Source organism: Gracilinanus agilis, chromosome 1, assembly GCF_016433145.1.
Source record: "Gracilinanus agilis isolate LMUSP501 chromosome 1, AgileGrace, whole genome shotgun sequence".
NCBI lineage: Eukaryota > Metazoa > Chordata > Mammalia > Didelphimorphia > Didelphidae > Gracilinanus > Gracilinanus agilis.
The window spans coordinates 680,982,447-681,001,921 of NC_058130.1; the positions used below are offsets into that span (position 1 = coordinate 680,982,447).

The following is a 19,475-nucleotide window of genomic DNA, read 5'->3' on the forward strand; positions in this document are numbered from 1 at the left end:
TTTATATATCATATATTCATATATTTTACATATTATATGTAAATTTTGAACATTTTGCAAACCTTAAAACACTACATGTAGGTTAGCCAATCAAAATAATATTTTAAAATATATTTATATATTTTACGTATTACATATTTGTATATTTTATATATTTTAAATGTAAATTTTGAGCATTTTGTAAACCTTAAACAATACATATATATTAGGCATTAATATTGGTGATGGTAAGTTTAATATTATTCATTCTATATACAAAGCACTTCTTGACTTTGGACAAATCCCTTCACCTCTGAAAGCTTCAATTTCTTTATTTTGAGAAGGGGAATAATAATATTTTTGGAGCCCACTTTCCTCCCTATATTGTTGTAAAGATTGACTTTTCAATCAATAAGATGTTTGGAAATATTCATAAATGCACAGGGTTCCACAAACAAATTCGATTTATGATTGGCTATTAAAATTGATTATGAGAAGCCCTGGAATTCCATCCAGGCTCTCCTCTCTGTGAGCAGTCTCATCTAGTACTTACCAATGCGGAGCTCAAAATTATTAAATGAGTGTTTGTTGATTTCCTGTATGCTTTCATTCAGGGCGAGAGAGAAGTCAGCCAGAGCACATAAGTGTCCCCACTTGTCTTCGCATTGCTAAACAACAGAGAAACAGAGCCCATTAAACATGGCTGACCTCTGCCTGTAAAATGACCACCTCTCAGCGGATATGTTTGCTGCTTGGTTAGAGTCTGTTTTCATTCCGTGACCTCCAACTCTCACCTACAACTCTTTGCTCAAGACAGTAATGATGTTTGTAACAGTGAGTAGTGGCTTACAAAAGCTGGGATGAACAGTATGTGCTGAATCCATTCCTGGGTTGAAGTGGAAGAAGCACAGGACTGGGGAGTCAAGAGTCCTGAGTTCTGGAGTCAGTTCCGCTGTCTAACTGTGCCACCCTTGGCAAGTCATTTCCATTTCTCTGGGCCTCAGTTTCTACACATGTAAAATGAGAAGTTTGGAGTAAGATGGTCCTTAGCCACTAATATTCAGTGTTCAGAATGAAATATAGTTAAGTGTTTAGCTTCAGGGGAAGCCGCACCTCACCCATAGTCTTTTGCTATTAAGAAAGAACAAAATTCTCTAATCCATCTGGCTTGACAACTTTTGATCATCACTGGTGAGGTGGGATTAGGTAGAAGACAAGAGACAAGAAAAATGATTAACAGGTTTGAATAAGGTGTGAAGAGTAAAGAAGGGAAGATGATATGAAAAGAAAGGCATTTTCAAAAACAGGAAAAAAGAAGCAAGGAGAGGAAAAACATTTCTGATTTAAAGGGGGCTTTTTCTTCTAGTGTATTTATTGGCATTTTAAGAAATTGAACTTAGTATTTTAAAATTGCCCTGAGCATGTCTTACACTGACAATACACCCTCAATTCAACTGAGTTCTGATTCTCTTTTACACACTCATCTGAATTATGTTTTTGCCATTTTTGACAATGTTATCTCCTTATAATTTTATCTTATACTCCCATTTTACTAGCCAGTTATTCATCATAACTTTTTCTTCCTAGCTCTGTCTTCTGAGTGTAATGCCATATAGAATTCTGAATCAATAAAGAAATTCTAAGAAATAAGAAATTCCTTGGATTTTAACTATTAAGATATGAAAATACAGGCACACATTTTTAGAGAAATATTTAGTGAAAAAGGGAGTCAGTTCAATGATTAGTTTAAAAAATTCAGTTTTTTATAATTGTCCAAGTCCTATATGTTGCCTTTCTCCCAAACATTTGCTCATTCAATAAACATTTATAAATTACCTGTCCTGTGGGGAACATGGTGGTATTATAGAACAGATTGAAAGATATGACTGCCCTTTTGCTAACAACTGAGAGCTTCTTGGTCTTTACTAGGAAACATATGTTGGCTAGCATACTAAGAATGAACATAAATAAAGAAGAAAATAGTTCTTTACCTGTTTCTCAGGTGATAAGCCTGATACTGCCATGTAAGTGCTGCCAATTGTCTTAATTTTTTCAATATCTTGAAATCTGTCTTCACCCAATAACTAGAAGAAATGAAAAACAGTGATGTTAGTTTCTGATTTTTGTGCTCCTAATAAGTATTATCTACACTTGAAAATGGAAGAGAGTGAACAAATAGGAGTCATGTGTAGACATCATAGAGTCCATCTGAATACTGAGCTTTTTAAATATAGTTTTCCCTTACAAGAGTCAGGAGATGTGTGTTTTATTTCATTTTATGCTTAATACTAGGAAGATTATCACTCTGATTGCCATTATGATGCCTTGCTGCTTAAGCTAGGCTGGCTAAGCTAAGCTAGGAGAGAGAAGAGGTGGTATATGCTAGGCAAATCTAATGCCACCACTACCTTGATCATCTCCTCTCAGACCCTGATGGAGATAGTTAAGAATCTTGAACCCAAGAGTATGGGGATTCCTGCCCAGTGCCTCCAACCATAATGATGGGAAATAGTTTCCATGGAGATAGAACATTGCAACTGCTCCTACAGGTGTTATAGCCACAACCACCAAAAATACAGGAAAGAAAGTTCTTGTGATCAAAATCTTGGTGCTGTCAAATGGTTCAACATTGGAAACAGATGATTTTTTTAAAGTATAAAAGGTATTAAAGAAGAAGTATTAATGTCTGCTTTTCTGCTGTCCTCCAAAGACCCCGGGACCTTTCCATCTGACTTGTAGATGAAATGAATAATAATAATTATAATAGATAACATTTACATCATTTTAACTATATGCCAGGCATTATGCTAACACTTCACAATTATTATGTCACTTGATTATCATAACATTCCTGGGAGGTAGCTATTATTATTATCTCCATCTTATAGATGAGGAAAACGAGGCAAACAAAGCTTAGTTGGCTTGCTCAGGGTCACACATCTAGTTATAATAAATAATAATAAAAATAGCTAACATTTATATAGTGCTTACTATATTCCAGGGAGGAAAGCTAGATGGCAGGAAGTCTCATCTTTCTGAGTTTAAATCTGGTCTACTAGCTGTATGATCCTGGGCAAATCACTTCACCCTCTTTGTCTCAATTCCTCATCTATAAAATGAGCTAGAGGAAGAAATGGCAAAGCACTCCAGTTTCTTTGCCAAATAAACTCTAATGGGGTCATGAAGAGTTGGATACAATGCAACAAAAACAATAATGCTCCAGGCATTGTATTTAGTGCCTATGTTATTTAATCTTCACAACAATTCCGGGAGCTTAGTGCTATTAATTCTCCAATTTTACAGATAAGGAAACAAAGGCAGACAGAGTTTCAGTAACTTACCCAGAGACACCCCACTAGTAAGTAGCTGAACCTGAACTTGAATTAATATCTACTTGCCTCCATGCCTGCTATATCACTTTGCTGCTTCTATCGATGTTTTCTCCTGCATTAGAACATGAGCTCCATGAGAACAGGGCTTATCTTGCTTTTCTATTTGTATCCCCAACACAAAACACAATGCTTTTCCACAAAGGAAGTGTTCAATAAGTGTTTTATTCAATGTATCCAAAACTAAAATTATTTTCAACATATAATATTATATAGATAATAATAATCAAAATATAGTCTTCCAAATTTTCTAATTTCTGTTGGAGGCATCACTGTCCTCTTGATAACCCAGGCTAGAAAATTGAAGGGATATTTAACTCTTCCCTCTCCCTTACTCCATATATGTAATAAGAAAGCAAATTCTGGAAATTCTACCTCTTAAAAATTTACTACACTTTTTCCTTATTATTTCAGGCTACCATGAATCTTTCAAGTCCTCATTATCTCTTACCTGGACTATTATAATGCTCTCTTAAGAAATTTCCCTACAGGACCCTTCCCTCTAAACCTATCTGCCACGGAACTGGCAAGATATTCTTTCGAATACACAGAACTGACTCACTTTAATACCTTTAGTGAAGCTACACTGGAGTGTAGCTATTGCAGTTCCCTGAAGACGTTCCATCTGCTGTTTTGGTGAGTGGGGTCTGTGCACTGATGGAGAGCCAACATACCTCATGACAGTAATGCTCTGTCCCCTCAATTCTGCCCCCTAGTTTTCTTTAAGTTTTAGTTCAAGACTGCCTTCTGCCTTTCCCAGGCTCCCCCAGCTGTTAGTGCTTTCCCTCTGGGATTTCCTTACATTTACACTGCCTATAAATTATCATTTAGATGTTGCCCCTCTGATAGAATGGATCTTTCTTGAGGCGGTAACAATTTCCACCTTCCAGTCCCTCTTTCCTTATATGGAATAATGACGGAATAATGATGGTGCCCTTGATAGAAGTAGGGAATGGAAGATGGGTAGATTTTAGGGAAAGATAATGAATGTTTGTTTTGAAATTAATGAGTCGAAGATGTTTAAAGAAAGGTGAGCTAGTATAAAATGTCCCATGGAGTTGGTGATAAAATATCGGAACTCAGTTGGAGTCTGCAGTGTCATTTACTCAGATAGGACACTTTGATTAACTATCTCAAATAGCATCATCTAGTACCATCATTAGGCAAAACACTGGTCCTGCCTGTGGCAAAGCAGAGCTTTATGTGAAAAAACAAAACACGAACACAAAACCCAACAATTAGAACCATCCAGAATTGGAATGTCTTTTAAAAATCTCCATATTGTTCATTGGTCTAAGAAAATATCATATAAAACTAAAACTTCAAAATAAAAACAAAAATAAAATAAAGAGAAAACTGGTATGCTTTGATCTGCATTTTGGTTCTAACAGTTCTTTCTCTGGAGGTGGATAGCATTCTTTGTCATGAATCCTTCAGAATTATCCTGGATCACTGTATTGCTGAGAGTAGCTAAGTCTTTCACAGTTGATTATTGTACAATATCGCTATTACTGTTTACAGTATGGAATAAGTCTTTTTACGAGTTTTGTGTTCCATCTAATTCAGACTCTCAAAAAGGGTTAGATAGCTCCTTTCTCCTTCCCTCCCTCCCTCCTTCCCTCCCTCCCCTCCTTGCTCCCTTGCTCCCTTCCTCCCTCCCTCCATCCCTCCTTTCCTTCCTTCCTTCCTTCCTTCCTTCCTTCCTTCCTTCCTTCCCTTTCCTTCTTTCCTTCCTTCCTTTTTAACAGATAAGAAAATTGAGTCCCTGAGATCTTGCTCAAAATTGTATAGTTAGTAGCAGAGTTGAAAATAGAAACAGGGTTAATAGCATCACATGCTTTCTTATATTTTAATTTTACCTGTGCTGTTTTATACTCCTAGAAGCCACTCAATTAAAAATAACCCCATTTTTCACGTGTAAACAGAGAAACCACAGGGCAAGTTCTTATTCTGGCTGCTCCTATACCTTTCTTACCTTAAACCTGAACATTATATTTTTTTAAAAGTCAGCAGGTTTCTGGGAATAACATGGAGTAATATGTGAATTGTATTGAGATAGATATATATATATGTCATACTGGGGTTTCAGGTGCCATGATTAGTGGAAACTAGATTAGCATTAGAAATAATCTACTTGGTGTTAGTTTCTGACACGTTTCCTTCAAGATTCAGCTCAAATATCACCTTTTACATAAAGTTTTTCCTGATTTCCCCAGGGTCCTTTCTCTCAAAAGTACTTCATATTTATTTTGAAGATTTTTATATACTAATTTATGTATACTCTTTATATAATTACTTATGTAAATGTTGTCTCTTCTAATAGAATGTATGTTCCTTGAGGACAGTGAGGGCTTTATTTTGCTTTTGTATTCTCAGGGCTTATTCTTTTACCTGGCATGTAGAAGAAGCTTAATATATGCTTACTGATTGAGTGATTCATCTCCCAGAGAGCAGTAAGAGATTCTTAATCCTGGTAGGTTTAAAATGAAACCTAGGATTTCTTCAATCCATTATGAGATTCATGGAACTTTTAAGGGAAATTGTTATTTTCTAATCTGATGATTCCATGTATTTAAAAATAGGCAAAGAAAATATTTTGTGAGTGACATAATCATTTACACATATCTTTACTGCTTTAGGTTTGCAAATATCTTTTCTCACAATACCATGTAGCAGGTACTACGAACTTTTAATCTTTTTTCTTACAATGGAGGAAACTGATCCCAGTAAAATAATTATTCAGGGGTTGCCAAATGCTTTACCAATATTATCTCATTTTATCCTCACAATAATCTTGAGAATTAGGTCTTATTATCTGCATTTTATAGATGAGAAAAACAGAGACAGACAGAGGTTAAGTGGCTTGCCCAAGGCCACAGAGCAGGCATCTGAGGCTGTATTTGAATTAAAATCTTCTTGATTCTTGGTCCACTATTCTATCAACTATCTCACCTAACAGCTTCTAGACTAGTTAATTGACTAAATCCAGGTCACCTGAAACAAATATCACAGCTGGGACTGAAACCTATGTGTTCTGACTCCAAATTCAGCACTCTTTGCATTACTGTGTAATTTCTGAAGCAAAACATCATTTGTTGCATTTTCTTCATGAACATTAAGGGAAAATATGAAAAATTTCTTCCTTTCCTCCCTTTTTTTGTTACCTTTGAAAAGGCATGTTTCTCCTCTCCATCTTCTACTTTTAAAATTGTATGCATACACATACTATTATTAATGCTTTCTTAAGTCTAGAGACAGTAAACAAATCATAACCAAGCTCTGCTTTGTAGCCTTTGGGATTTCTATGGTATAAAATGTTCACTGAAATAATCAGCTTACCACTTAGGACTCACTTCAGAACACTCTTACATATGGACATGAACAATTTAGTTAGCCTCTCTGGAAATCAATATTCCTCATCTGAAAAGTGAGGAAATTGGACTAGGTGACTCATTATGTCTCTTCCTATTCTAAGACCTAACAGTAATTCAATTAAAAAATTCAGAAACATTTAACAACCACTTACTATGTATTTAATATGGACCTACAACAGATTATAACTGCTTTCTGAGGATCAGACTAGCTAAGTATAGAGAGACTACAATTTTATTAAATTCATTTTAGAGATGAATTCCTTCTTCAAGGCAACTCATTAAAAATACAAAACTACTTCATTCCTGTCTCTCCTACATCTACATCGTGACTATGGCAGAGTAGAAAAAGAGGGGAAAGGAGATGCTAAGAAATGCATCATTTTTAGACTAACTACAAAGCTTCACTTAAGTCTTGATACTCTAAATGTATTATCTTTTTCCAGTGACCAATGAGCATTCATACTATTGAAAAGCAAATTTAAAATTCTTACTACAAAAGAAATCAGATTATCAAAGGAAGTTACAGATAAATGGAAGGATGTCTCACAGTTTCTGGTTAGACAGGCAAACAAATTTATTGTGTGTCCCAAGACAGAAAAAAATATAATTTGAGGGGACATTTATTCATCTCATGAATGCTCATGGCAAGCATTTGAACCACCATGAAATATTACCATGAAAATAATTGAAGCTTATGTGCCAAAATTGGTCGTGAAGGGTCCAGAGGTAGAGAAATTTGATAAATAACTTGATAATTCTATTCAAATCAAATCATGAAATATTTTCATACTTAGTGACTTTAATGCAAAGATAGGCATAGAAAAAGAAAGTAAAAAAATATGTAACAGATTAGATTAAAAAGTAGAGTTTGTTATAAAGAAATGGGGATGGCTACTCCCACTAAGGGAATATATGGATACTGGTGAGGGAAGTTGTGTCTCTGTATTCCCCTAGTTTGCTGGTGATGGGGGAACACCAACCCCACTCACCCTTGTTGGATGTTACAATTCCCCTTCTAGATAACAGTTGCTCTGGAAGGACCCCGAATGGTCAAGTGGATGGGTAACCCTTTCAGGTCCCACCTGGGGTTGGATCAAGTATTAATACTGGGCTCTGATTAGCCTTGCATCACATTATTCATCTGACTGCGTTTGCTCCCTCCTCAAGAGTCATGATATAATGACCACCCAGGAAGGTATTTTTTAAATACTTTATCTATGATCTTAATTAGGGAAAGTATAATCAGGATACAGATTGGGGTTTGGAGACCCTGTCAAACTAATATCTATGATCTTCAATCCCTCAGGACTGGAGGCTATTGATTTATAAAGCTGGAGCTATTATTCTTCACAACCCCTGGTTCAGCTTGGCCACTGCCAAACCAGAGATAGTAGTCTGTTCTGTGGATGCAGCTGTATTGATGATTTCCTCTCAGCTTTCTTATTATCAGTTCATGATGTGTTAGCCTTCACAGCCTTCATGAAGTAACCATCCTTAAAAACCACCCTTTTCTTCTCAGACCTCCCTTTCTTCCATTCACCACTAGGGACCCAGAGACCTAAAGAGCTATGATGATTCAGATGCCTAAAGATCTAGGGAGATTCAGAGAGAACCAATGACCAACGGTCAGAGACCCAAAGATCAATGGTCAAAGGCCCTTCCCAGATGGCTGTTAGGGGCATTTATACTCTCAGGTCAACCAACTTTTGCCCCTGTCTCATGGCCTCTGGGAACATTCCAATTTCTCCAACTGTCTCCCCTGTCAATCAAGGTGAGACCAACATTTCCCAGGGTTTGAACATAACAAGCCAAGTGCTTATAGACAGTATGGAGAAGCCTCACTCCAGCCAATCATGAATATTTTATTCAGGAAAAGAATCAAGAGACAATGGATATGGTGAGGATGATGAATAGGACAAGAAATAAAATTAATTTTATTTTAGTAGACAGGGAATGACTGGCTATTGATGTGAAAGGCATTTCCAAATAAAATATTTCTGTATATTTAGATAATAGACTCTTCAGAGCAAAGATCTAAAGCAAAAGCTAAAAAGAAAAAAAATGAAAAGAAGATATGGTATGGAACTAAAGAAACTCTAATTTACCCCATTAAAAAGGTGTTAACACCAAAAAATAGGAAATGACCAAAAAAAGACCCATTACTACAAACTATCATTATTTTATGGTAATTTAATCAGTGGAAACCTATCACAGAAATGAGATAAAAAAGCCTACAAATCACATTTGTAGGCAAACATTTCATCTCCTTGCCAAGAGAAAACTAAGACTGCCAATGGGAAAACCAGTCTAGAATATTAATTCATTTGCAAAATTCCACAATAGAAGATGTTAGAAGATCATGAAATATAGTTCTTCATAAAACACAAAAGAGAAGAGAAAAATAAATATTTTAGAAAAAAGATTAGTGAGGGGCACAATTAAGCCAGATCATCACCAAAGTATCTAGGGAGGAAAATGTAAGGGAGCTGCAAAAAGATTAGCACAGTCTAGAACAACAGTCGGCAACCTTTTTGGCTGTGAGAGCCATAAACGCCTGCAGAAGGAGGATGGAGGCTGAAGGTGCTGGAATATGGGGTGGGGGCTGAAGGGCCCCCTGGGGCACATCCTGGGGCTCTGCCCAGACTGGCTCAGGAGGTGCAGCCAGATATAGCTCGAGAGCCATATGTTGCTGACCCCTGGTCTAGAAGGATGTAATAACAAACTTTCTTGATCAATGAGAGTTAGCACCATATTTGCATTCTAATGTCATAGTTTCTAGTGTGCTTTATGAGAAAGTAGAAATGTCTCTAAAAGAAATAAAAACACAGGAGCTGCTGGATAAAACAAATATATATTCAAAAGGTATAGGAGTTAGTGCCTATCAGCTTGCTAGAACTAATTGTTAAATTTTCATTGTGAGCATTTATATTACAGAATTGGCAAACCCTACAAATCAAGATTTTATTTATTGTTTTGTTGATTATCTAGACTTAAGAAAGTGATGGAGAAAATGTTAATAATGTAGTTTTAAATTTAAACATGTCCTGTATTTTTCAGAGAACTGGTTGTTAAACATTTACTAATATACTACTGTAGAGATGATGCAATTTCAAGGATTCTAGAAGATTATTTATTTCATATCTGAAAGAAGAGAAGATACTAAGCTCCTAGTGGGAAAATACTATGGACCTTATTATCCTTAATAAAATATGAATAAAAAATAACAATTATTGTTGACCTACACCCAATTTCCCACTTTGAGCCAAGACAAGTACTTGTTGAGTGTACTATACAGGAGAGTCATTCTCATTGCGGATTGACTTGACTTGAATGGTTGACAATCAGGTATGAGTTGGGCTTGATGGCTTCTGAGGCCTTTCCAACTTTGAGATTCTATAATATTGAACTCTTGAGTTGTATTAGAGAAGGCAACAATTGCAAATAGACATCAAAGACCTACTATGTTCAAGACATTTTGCCAGAGCCTGGACATAGGAAACCGAAACCAAACCAGTCACTGTCCTAGAGAAGCTAATATTTTAGTGAAGAATACAATATTTATGTAGATAAATAAATATAAGGAAGTAATAAGTAAAAGGGAATGAGAGGAAGTTTCACATAGGAGGAGCCATAAAGGATGAATTGAATGAAGAAAGAAGCAAAGGATATTGACAGAAAGGACTATATTCCAGGCATGTTGGAGAGCTCTGTGCCAAAGGCATAGAGAGAGGAGACAAGTCAATTTGAGGCATTTGTACTTCATACGACAGTCAAGAAGGAACCATCGACAGTTTTTGATCAGGAGAATGACACATGGAGCATGGAAAGATCAGAAAATAGAAGCAAGGAACCAGTTAGAAGACTTTAGACTAATCAGGATTAGGAATGATGAATACATGAATTATGGTAGCAGTCATGTGAGAGGAAAGAAAGGGTGGAATGTGGAAGATTCTGTAAAGGAATCTTAATGCCCTTGTAATTCTAAAGTCACAAACCTGATGACTAGAGGAATTAATAGTGTCCTAAAAAGAAATAGATTCTTTGAAGAAAGACTGACTTTACAGGGAAGAAAATGAGTTCCATTTTGGGTATGTTGAAATTGAAAAAACAAAGGAAATGTCTAGCAGTTAGCTGGAAATGTGTTAATGAGATCTAGGTGAGAGATCAGAGCTGGATATGTGGATATATACATTTATGTAGCTATGATAAATTATATAAATGTTAAAATTAAGTGAGGATAATGTAGAAAGGTGAATGAATTAAAAAATTATTAATACCATCTCTGTGACAGGCACTCTGTTATGCTACTGAAATGTTATGCTAGTGAAAACAAAATGACAGTTCCTGTCCACAAAAAGTTATGTTCTTGTAGGGGAGAGGATATGTATAAGGAAGTGATATTTAGTTAATTTAGCTGCTTTCGTGTAGGGAGTCATAAGGATTTTAAGTTTAGGATCAGGACAGTTGGGTATACATCCTTTCCAAAAACAATGACAGTGTTGATTTTATGTTGATTTGAAGAGCAAGAGGTAGAAAGTGAGGGAATAGTGGAGAAGGGGTAAAAAAGGTAGAACTGCAGGGTATGATGACTCAAACCCAGATAAGAATTCCAGAATGAATGGGGATGTGGTCTGTAGAAATGACCTTTAGGGGGAAAGATGATAGCTCCTTTGTGTTCTGAAGGGGGTTATTCAAGGGGGGTGGCAATTGCTAAAGTAGGTGAGATATCAAGATACCCAGAATGGATGGATAGATGTGGTTAGTAGTTGGGGGAAAGGAACAAACATTTGTATAGTACCTACTATTCGCCAGGGACTATTTTAAGTACTTTACAAAAATCTCATTTGATCCTGACAACAACCCTATTTAGGTAGATGCTGTTATTTTCCTTATATTTCAGATGAGGAAACTGAAGCAAACCTGCTTCATTGCTGTCTTACAAGAAAGGGAGAGAGAGCCTAACACAGAGCCATTGAATATATATATTATTCCTTATATTATATATTTATATTCCTTATATATTACATGGAAAGGGTAATATATAAATGATGACAATAGATGGAAATTAGTACCATGGAAACTAAGGAAGGGTCTGAGAGGAAGAGGGCCACTATTAATATCGAATATTCAAAAAAGTCCTTGGTTTGAGCCTAAGTTCCAACACTTACTAGCCATTTGACCCTGGGAAAATTACTAAGAATTTTCGATGCCTCAGTTTCTGTTTCTGTCATATGGCAATAATAATTCTTGCCCATCATGTGTCCCAGAGTTGTGGTCAGGAAAGCACTTTCTAAGTGTAAGCTATTATTGAATCTGATATATTTCAGGTATCACTAAAAGGAGTTTGTTGAGTAGTACTATAGATGATAATATTCAAAATACTAAAATCTCCTTTCCTATGCCTGGGTTCTTCCAGCTCTCTCTTCTATTAGGGAATCATTTGGCATGATCTGCTTTGATATAAAGTCATTTGGCTATAGACCAGACTTGGGTTGATGCAAATTGCATCTGTCTACCCAAAGTAGATTATTAGTTAGCAAGGGACCATAATATTGCATTTAATATGTGTGCTGCAAACCTAATACATTATTTAGCTGAAAGTGTTTGTGGTATGATGTAGTCCTTAATTAGACTTTTTATTAATTAAGTAGCTAGAAATAAAGGACAAAATGTGGAAAAGCTCTGTTTCTTCAATAGAGAGAGAACTAAGATAAAGAGCTCTATAATACTGATTATTTTGAAATCTTCTTTGCCCTCTCGATTGTTCTAAAAACGCATTTGTTCAATGTTTTTTCTTATCCTGGTATTCAAAGTCCTTAGCAATCTGGTTCCAATTTATCCTTCCAGTATTATCTCACATGTACATAGCCCTATGAATCATCTCTGATTCAATGAATTACTCACCATTCTCTGAATACATTTCATGACTCTATACTTTTTCTCAGGAATCTTTGATACCTAAGTGGCAGAAGCCAGATGTGAACCCAATTCCACTAACTCCAAATCCAGCCCCCTTCCACTTTACCACGTTGACTTTCATCTCTCCAGTGTCTGGAAAGATGAGGATCCTGGGATTTAGCCTTCTGAAGATAGAGAGAGAGAACCAAATTTTCAGAAGCAGAGGGGTCTGGAACCTAGCTATTTAGAAAAAGAAGAGAGAATGCTGAATCAGAGCTAAGTGTATTGGAAGAAGTTGTTAGAGCTTCTGGCCCCATTAGAAGAAGAACATCAAGGGATTGAGTTGTGAGTTTTAGGACCAGATACTTTGACTCTGCCTACTATGACTAAAGGAAATAGCTCTTTACCAATTGGCGTATGGGGGGAAATACACTGATAAATCTCTGTATTGCATTTGTTTTTAGAACTATGAAAGGCACTTCTGGACTAGCTTGTCTTTTTTTTTCCAGAAGCATTTCTTTGTACACTGATTTCTGATATTCTAATTTCATGTAGGAAGTTTTTGAGTTCTAGAGGAAATCATCTAATTTATCATGAAAATAGTTATTTATTTAGAAATTGTCCATCTAACTATATATGGTATTTTCCAAGTAGAACTTGAGCTCAGTGAGGTCACAACTATTTTAATTTTTGTCTTTGTATCCCCAATGCATAGAATACCTTGCAAGTAGCAGGTATGTGGTAAAACCTTTTTGTATTATAGTTTATTAAATTTTTTAAATTATTATACTTTACTTTATTGGTAAATAAGTGATAGTTTGCTCCAGACATTGTTTCACATTACATGCAGCCATCCACTTTGGCCATCTTTTGGCCATTTGCCTTGTTATTGTATCCTCCAGATCACTGTGCCTCCACAGAATATATCATGAGAAACTTTATCTACTCATCTGGCATTTATTCTCTGGGATTCAGATGTCTTGATGGGTGAATGAGGGCAAAGTCAATGGCATCTAGCCACACCAGATTAAATCATGCTTATCTCCCTCAAATCATCTTTGTGTATTCTTCCCTATACTTCCTCCTTCCACCTCTCTCTTGCCATGGGAAATCTAATCAACTCATTTCTATAATTGCTATTGGAAAGGGAATATTAATTTCCTTAGGCTCCATTCATTATCCTTATGACTTCTTTGATGAATATGCACCCCCCCCCCATTCCCTGGCCACCATTTCCTTATATATGCTGTTTCCTCCAACTCAAATGTAAGTTTCTTGATGGTAAGAATTGTCTCATTTTTGCATTTGTATCCTCAGTCCCTAGTATAGTTCATGGTAAATAGTTAATAGCTAATAATTGCTATTTATTCACAATTAAAATACTTTCTCTAAAGAATAAAATTATCAGTCAGTTGGTCATCTATTAAACCACCACTATATTCCAGGTACTGTGCTAAGCAAAGAGTACAAAAAGAAATGTTCTGCTCTACCTACAAGGAGCTAACAGTCTAATGAGGGAGAAACCACAAGCAAGCAATTTTGCATAAACAAAAAAAATCAGTGTAAACTGGAGATAATCAACAAAGCCATGAAGATTAAATAGTTATGGGAAAGGCTCCTTGCAGAAAGTAGCGCTTTAGCTGAGACTTGAAGAAAGCTAGGGAAACCAGGAGTCAGAGTTGAGGAGGGAGTGAGTTTCAGGAATGGAGGACAAACTGAAAATGTCTAGATTTGGGAAATGGAGGGTTTTGGATGAGTGATAGCAAAGAGGCCAGGGCCACAGTTTTAATTTGTAGGAGAGAGGAAGATTTAAGGAAACAGCAAAAGTAGAAGGGGGAAGGTTGCCAAGGGCTTTAAAAGTCAAATAGAGGAATTTGTATTTGATCCTTGAGGTAAGAGGGAGCCATGGAAGTTTATAAAGCAGGGGGGACTGACATAGTCAGAACTGTTCTTAAGGAAGATCAGTTTGATGACAGCTGATTGGAAAAAGACCTGGACTGAGGTCATCCAAAAGGTTATTATTATAGTCCAGGTGTGAAGTGATGAGAATATACAACAAAGTGATTGAAGTGTCAGAAAAGATTTTACATAGGTAGAAATGACAACTTGGTAACTGTTAAAATTAGATAGGGGAGAGTGAGGGAGTGGGAGAGGGAGAGGGAGAGGAAACTGGAGAAGGATAGGGAAAGAGAGGAAGAGGAAGAGGGAAAGGGAAAGAGGGAGAGGGAGAAGGAGAGGAAAAAATTGAGAATAATATCTAGGTTGCCATCAGGCTGGATCACTGGAGTGATTACAGTATCCTTTATAGTAATAAGGGGGTTTGGAAGGGAGTAGGGTTTGAGGGGAATGATGAATTTAATCTTGGACATGTTGAGTTTAAGATCTAGAGAGAAATGAGTATCAAAAAGAAGAGGGTAATCAATGCTGTCAGAAGCTGCAGAGTCAAGAAGGATGAGAATATTTTTTTAAAAAAAAGACCATTTAAACACTTCAAAGAAGGAGTTACTTACTTGTGGTGGTACAGAGAGAACTTGGAAGTGGAAAGGGGGACCAAAAAGTATTCGAATTCCTAAACTAGTCAGTGAGTTGGAGGTAGGCTATGAGTGAAAGTGTAACCAGTGCTGGAAAGAGTAGTTAGAAAAACTGTTGCAAAAAAGGAAGTTAGTAATTAAAAGATGATGTAGGATGCAAGAAAACAAAGATTTTACATGAAAATTTGTTGCCTATGGAACATGCATTTTGGATAGTAGAATGAGTAAATAGCTTTAGAGCAAGATGTTATAGAGGCTGAGTTGAGAGGGAGTGCTTGGTAGGTAATAGAGAACAGTAGCATACAATGTTCAGAGACCCTAGGATGGGGAAAATATGATAGAGGAATGAATAAGGAATGAATGTAAGTAAGTTATCATTATCCACTGGGGTTCTACTTTGGGATAAGGTGTAATAGGATATCACTATGTGTAGCAGGAAAGCAGGTGGGAATAGGTAGTGAAGGGTGTCCTGAGGAACTGTTGCTCTGCATTTGCTGGACAGAATACCTAAAGCTTGATGGAATGGATGGTTGAGAAGGCTCTTGTGTACATTATTGTCATGGCTACTTTCTGTATTTGACAAGATAAATCTGTTTCCTATGGAATTGTGTATTGCTTTCTCTGGCTTGATCATGAGAGGGAAAATGTATATGTACATAACTTTTTATCGTATGCAATGTGCTGGGCTATGTTTCATGGATCTCTAAAGCACCTTATCATTCCTGACCCAATGAATGAACCTGTTTAGCTCATTATTCCATTAACATCAGGCTCTGTTGACCCTGGTATTCAAAAATAAAATCTGTAGTCCTGAGGTTTACCTCATCAAAGTCAGCAATGATTTCATTCAGCAAGCGTAGACACTCTACTCCTTGGTTATTCATTTCCGTCTGAGAATAAAAATCAGCAAATCCAGGGATAGAGGCAAACATCACACCAACAGCATCATAGGATTGGGAATACAGCTCCTGGATACAAAGAATAACAGAGAACAGTGAGAAGTATGGTATGAGGAACCATTTTAACAACGCAGCTGTATTTATGCCTTCTCCCCCAGCCTCTCAATAAATATGGAAAGAATCCAGGAAGCTAGGACATCTAGCATCCCTAAGTGACCTTTGAGACCATTAAATCCATCATTCCTCAAAATGAGCTCTGTGGAATTGGGGTTGGAGTGAGCTTCTGTGGAGAAAAAATAACTTATGATGAAGGACAAATACATACACAGCATTTTGCTATGTCAATCAATTGCAATGTTGGCAATTAGGACCACTGGTTGAAATGAATCCCAGGGCCAAAAAGTTCTTATGGTCTAGAGACAATAACTGAATGAGTCCCAGAATCACACAACACAATCAGTTGTCAATTGGTCTACCTTACCTTAGTATTGTAAAACAATTAACAACCATTTATATGTAAATCCTCACAGGATCCTTTACTTTGTCTCTGTTGGGAATTCCCAGTGGGGAAACCATCTCCACAGTTGTGGATTACTAGATGTGGCCTAAAGAATTACTTATGCCCCCTCACACTAAGTGATTTCCACTGAGTCAAATAGCTAGCAATAATCAGAGGTGGAATTTAAATCCAGGTTTTCCTGACTCCAAGCCCAGGACTCTAGACATTAAGCCAGGTTGCAATGTCTATTTATACTCTGTTGGTTTAAAAAAAAAAAAAAAAGAAGAACCCTATAAATGTTTATTGCACAAATAGCTATTATGCATAATTGAATAAAATAAAAAAAGCTGGGATTCAGAAGAATGAAAAGTTGTTAATGATTCGGACAGATGATGAAACAAGCATCCATGAGCCTAGTCTGTTTCAAATCCCAAATGCGGAATATAAATATAACCATAGCAAGCACCACGATGTGTATAATGTTACCAAGTGTTTAAAAAAAAGGTTCCACAGTGCTGACAATATTACAGAGGCATTTAGAAAGTATTTTGAAATTGAAAACGCTTGAATTTTAAAGTAATTTTAAGTAAACATGTGATCAAGCAAAAAAATCCCTGATGATTTATGTAAAGCATAAGGTAAAATGAAAATTGTTGTGAAGCACCTTACAAAGTGAGTCATCATATTCAATATTCTTCTCAATAGTTAAACACTTATTGATAGAAAATAATCATCTTTTTTTTGCTAAGTAAACTTTTTGCAGTGCTTTTATATTTCTATGTATAGGTTTTAGCGCATATACATTCACTTTTAAGTTATTTAGTAGCAATAGAACTAAGCAGTAAAATCATTACAAGTGATTTTACTATAAAAGTTTTGCTAAATTTGTATTTAAAGAACCATTAAAAGTGAAGGCTTGAGAACCACTGGCAGAGATATAATTAAGTTCAGAGTCTTACACCTAATATAATAGTCTTTCTAATATATTATGCTGTCTTCTTACATATTTTCATATTTCTGTTATGAATATAAAGCCAAAATTGTTGTCTACCTTGATTTTTAAGAATTTTTGATAATAAATTTATTAATAAAATGCTTTCATCTACTCAATGATCTATTAAGCATTGAGGCAAGGATACCAGATTAAAGATAACATACTAAACCACCATCAGGAGAACATATATTTCAAGTCATTTTGTTTTGCAGCAGGGGAGATGGATTTTTGTATTGATCCCTACAGACTACAAAGACTCTCGGCTAATCCTCCATGTGACAAGCAGTACACGAGAGTAAGAATGTAAGCTTTTTGAGAGCAGACTGTTTTTCTGTTGCATTTGCATCTCCAGTGCCTAGAACACTGCCCAAGACATAGTAGGTGTTTATATATTTTTTAATTGAAGAGGGCTGCCAGAGAAGCTAGCCGTGTAGTCGGTAGCCTTGAAGCAGAATGATGCTGACTGGCCCAGCCCAAAATTCAACTTGACCTTGGTCTGTGAGACAACTAACCAATTTGGAAGGCATTTAATGGGTGATTGTTGAGGTCTCTTCTACCTTTAAGATTTTCACATACTTTTATAGTGGATATAGTTCCCTAGAACACATCCCTCTTGCTTGGGTTAAGTCCAATTCTCCAATCTATATATCATTTCTATATTTACATCTCTCATTTATATATTCTTCTCTCCACTCTCCTAGTATAGGCCACCATCACTTGATAATTGGCTTAATGCAATAGGTCTCACCACCTCCAATCTTTACTCTTTCCAATCCATCTTCAACTCAACTGCCAGTGTAATTTTCACCTCCCCAGCCTAAAAAACTTCAAAGTTCCTTATTACCTCCTTGATCAGATCTTCTGCTAACCTTTTAAAGTCCTTGATGACTTGTCCCATTCCTATGTTTTCAGTGTTTTTATGCTTTTTCATACTCTGTGATCCAAAGAACTAACCTCCTTGTTGTTACTCACACAGAACACTCTCTTGGTGCTTTTTCACTGGCTAGCCCATGTGGCTGGAATGCTTTTCCTCCTTTTAGTAGTTTTCCTAATTTTCTTCATAACCCAGCTCAGATCCTACTTTTTCTGGTTCCTCTGTCCTCAGCCTAGCTAACGTTACCTTTGCCTGTACTCTCCACCAAAATAGTGCCTTTTCTTTGAGATTATCTTCAATTTACTCTGTAACCATTAGAATGTAAGCTCCTCAAAGGCAAGAAATATTATTGTCTTTCTTTAGAACTCTGATGTCAACAACATATGTCGTCAGCTTTCCTAGACCCTTTGTTTTGGGACCCTTTCCCTAGGACAAAGTGGCATGCATAGTTCTCTTACCAATGTGGTTAACCATGCATTCTATAATATAAGAAATGACATTATCTTATCTCATCCTCACAGTAACTCTGGGAAGTAGGTTTTATATCCATTTTACAGATAAGGATACAGAGAGGTTAAATGACTTGTTCCAAGTCATAATATTAGCCCACATCTGAAGGTATGATTTAAATCACTCTTACGAATCTAAGTCCTACACTATTGATTTCATCATACTGCCTCCCCCATTGAACCATTTTCTCAGATTCCTCATTCACACTGAGGTGTAAATGATTAATAATAGCCTCGAAGCATAATTTATTGCATTGAAATAGAGACAAAAGTCTTAATGTTTGGAAGGAGAAGTCTAGGCATTAAAAAGAGGGAAATTATTTTTGGGATGTCAAGATATTTCTTTTTTCACTGTAATCAAATGTGGGGGGAGGGCAAGGTTAGCCCTGCCTATATTTACTTGGTAACTAGTTATTATTAGCTAATAAGCATTATAAGTTGAAGTGCTCTCTCTCTCTCTCTCTCTCTCTCTCTCTCTCTCTCTCTCTCTCTCTCTCTCTCTCTCTCTCTCTCTCTCTCTCTCTCTCTC

The 19,475-nt window shown here is 36.3% G+C and overlaps 1 protein-coding gene across 1 annotated transcript in view; it reads right to left on the bottom strand.

Annotated features, from left to right (window-relative positions):
• ADCY8 (adenylate cyclase 8) overlaps positions 1 to 19,475 on the bottom strand; it is a 345,650-nt gene that overhangs the window by 9,280 nt on the left and 316,895 nt on the right. Inside the window, exons 15-17 of the mRNA XM_044669210.1 lie at positions 15,993 to 16,139; positions 1,971 to 2,063; positions 533 to 647 (exon numbers count right to left, since the gene is read on the bottom strand). Coding sequence (XP_044525145.1) covers positions 533 to 647; positions 1,971 to 2,063; positions 15,993 to 16,139 — 355 coding nt within the window. The remainder of the gene's footprint in view (positions 1 to 532; positions 648 to 1,970; positions 2,064 to 15,992; positions 16,140 to 19,475) is intronic.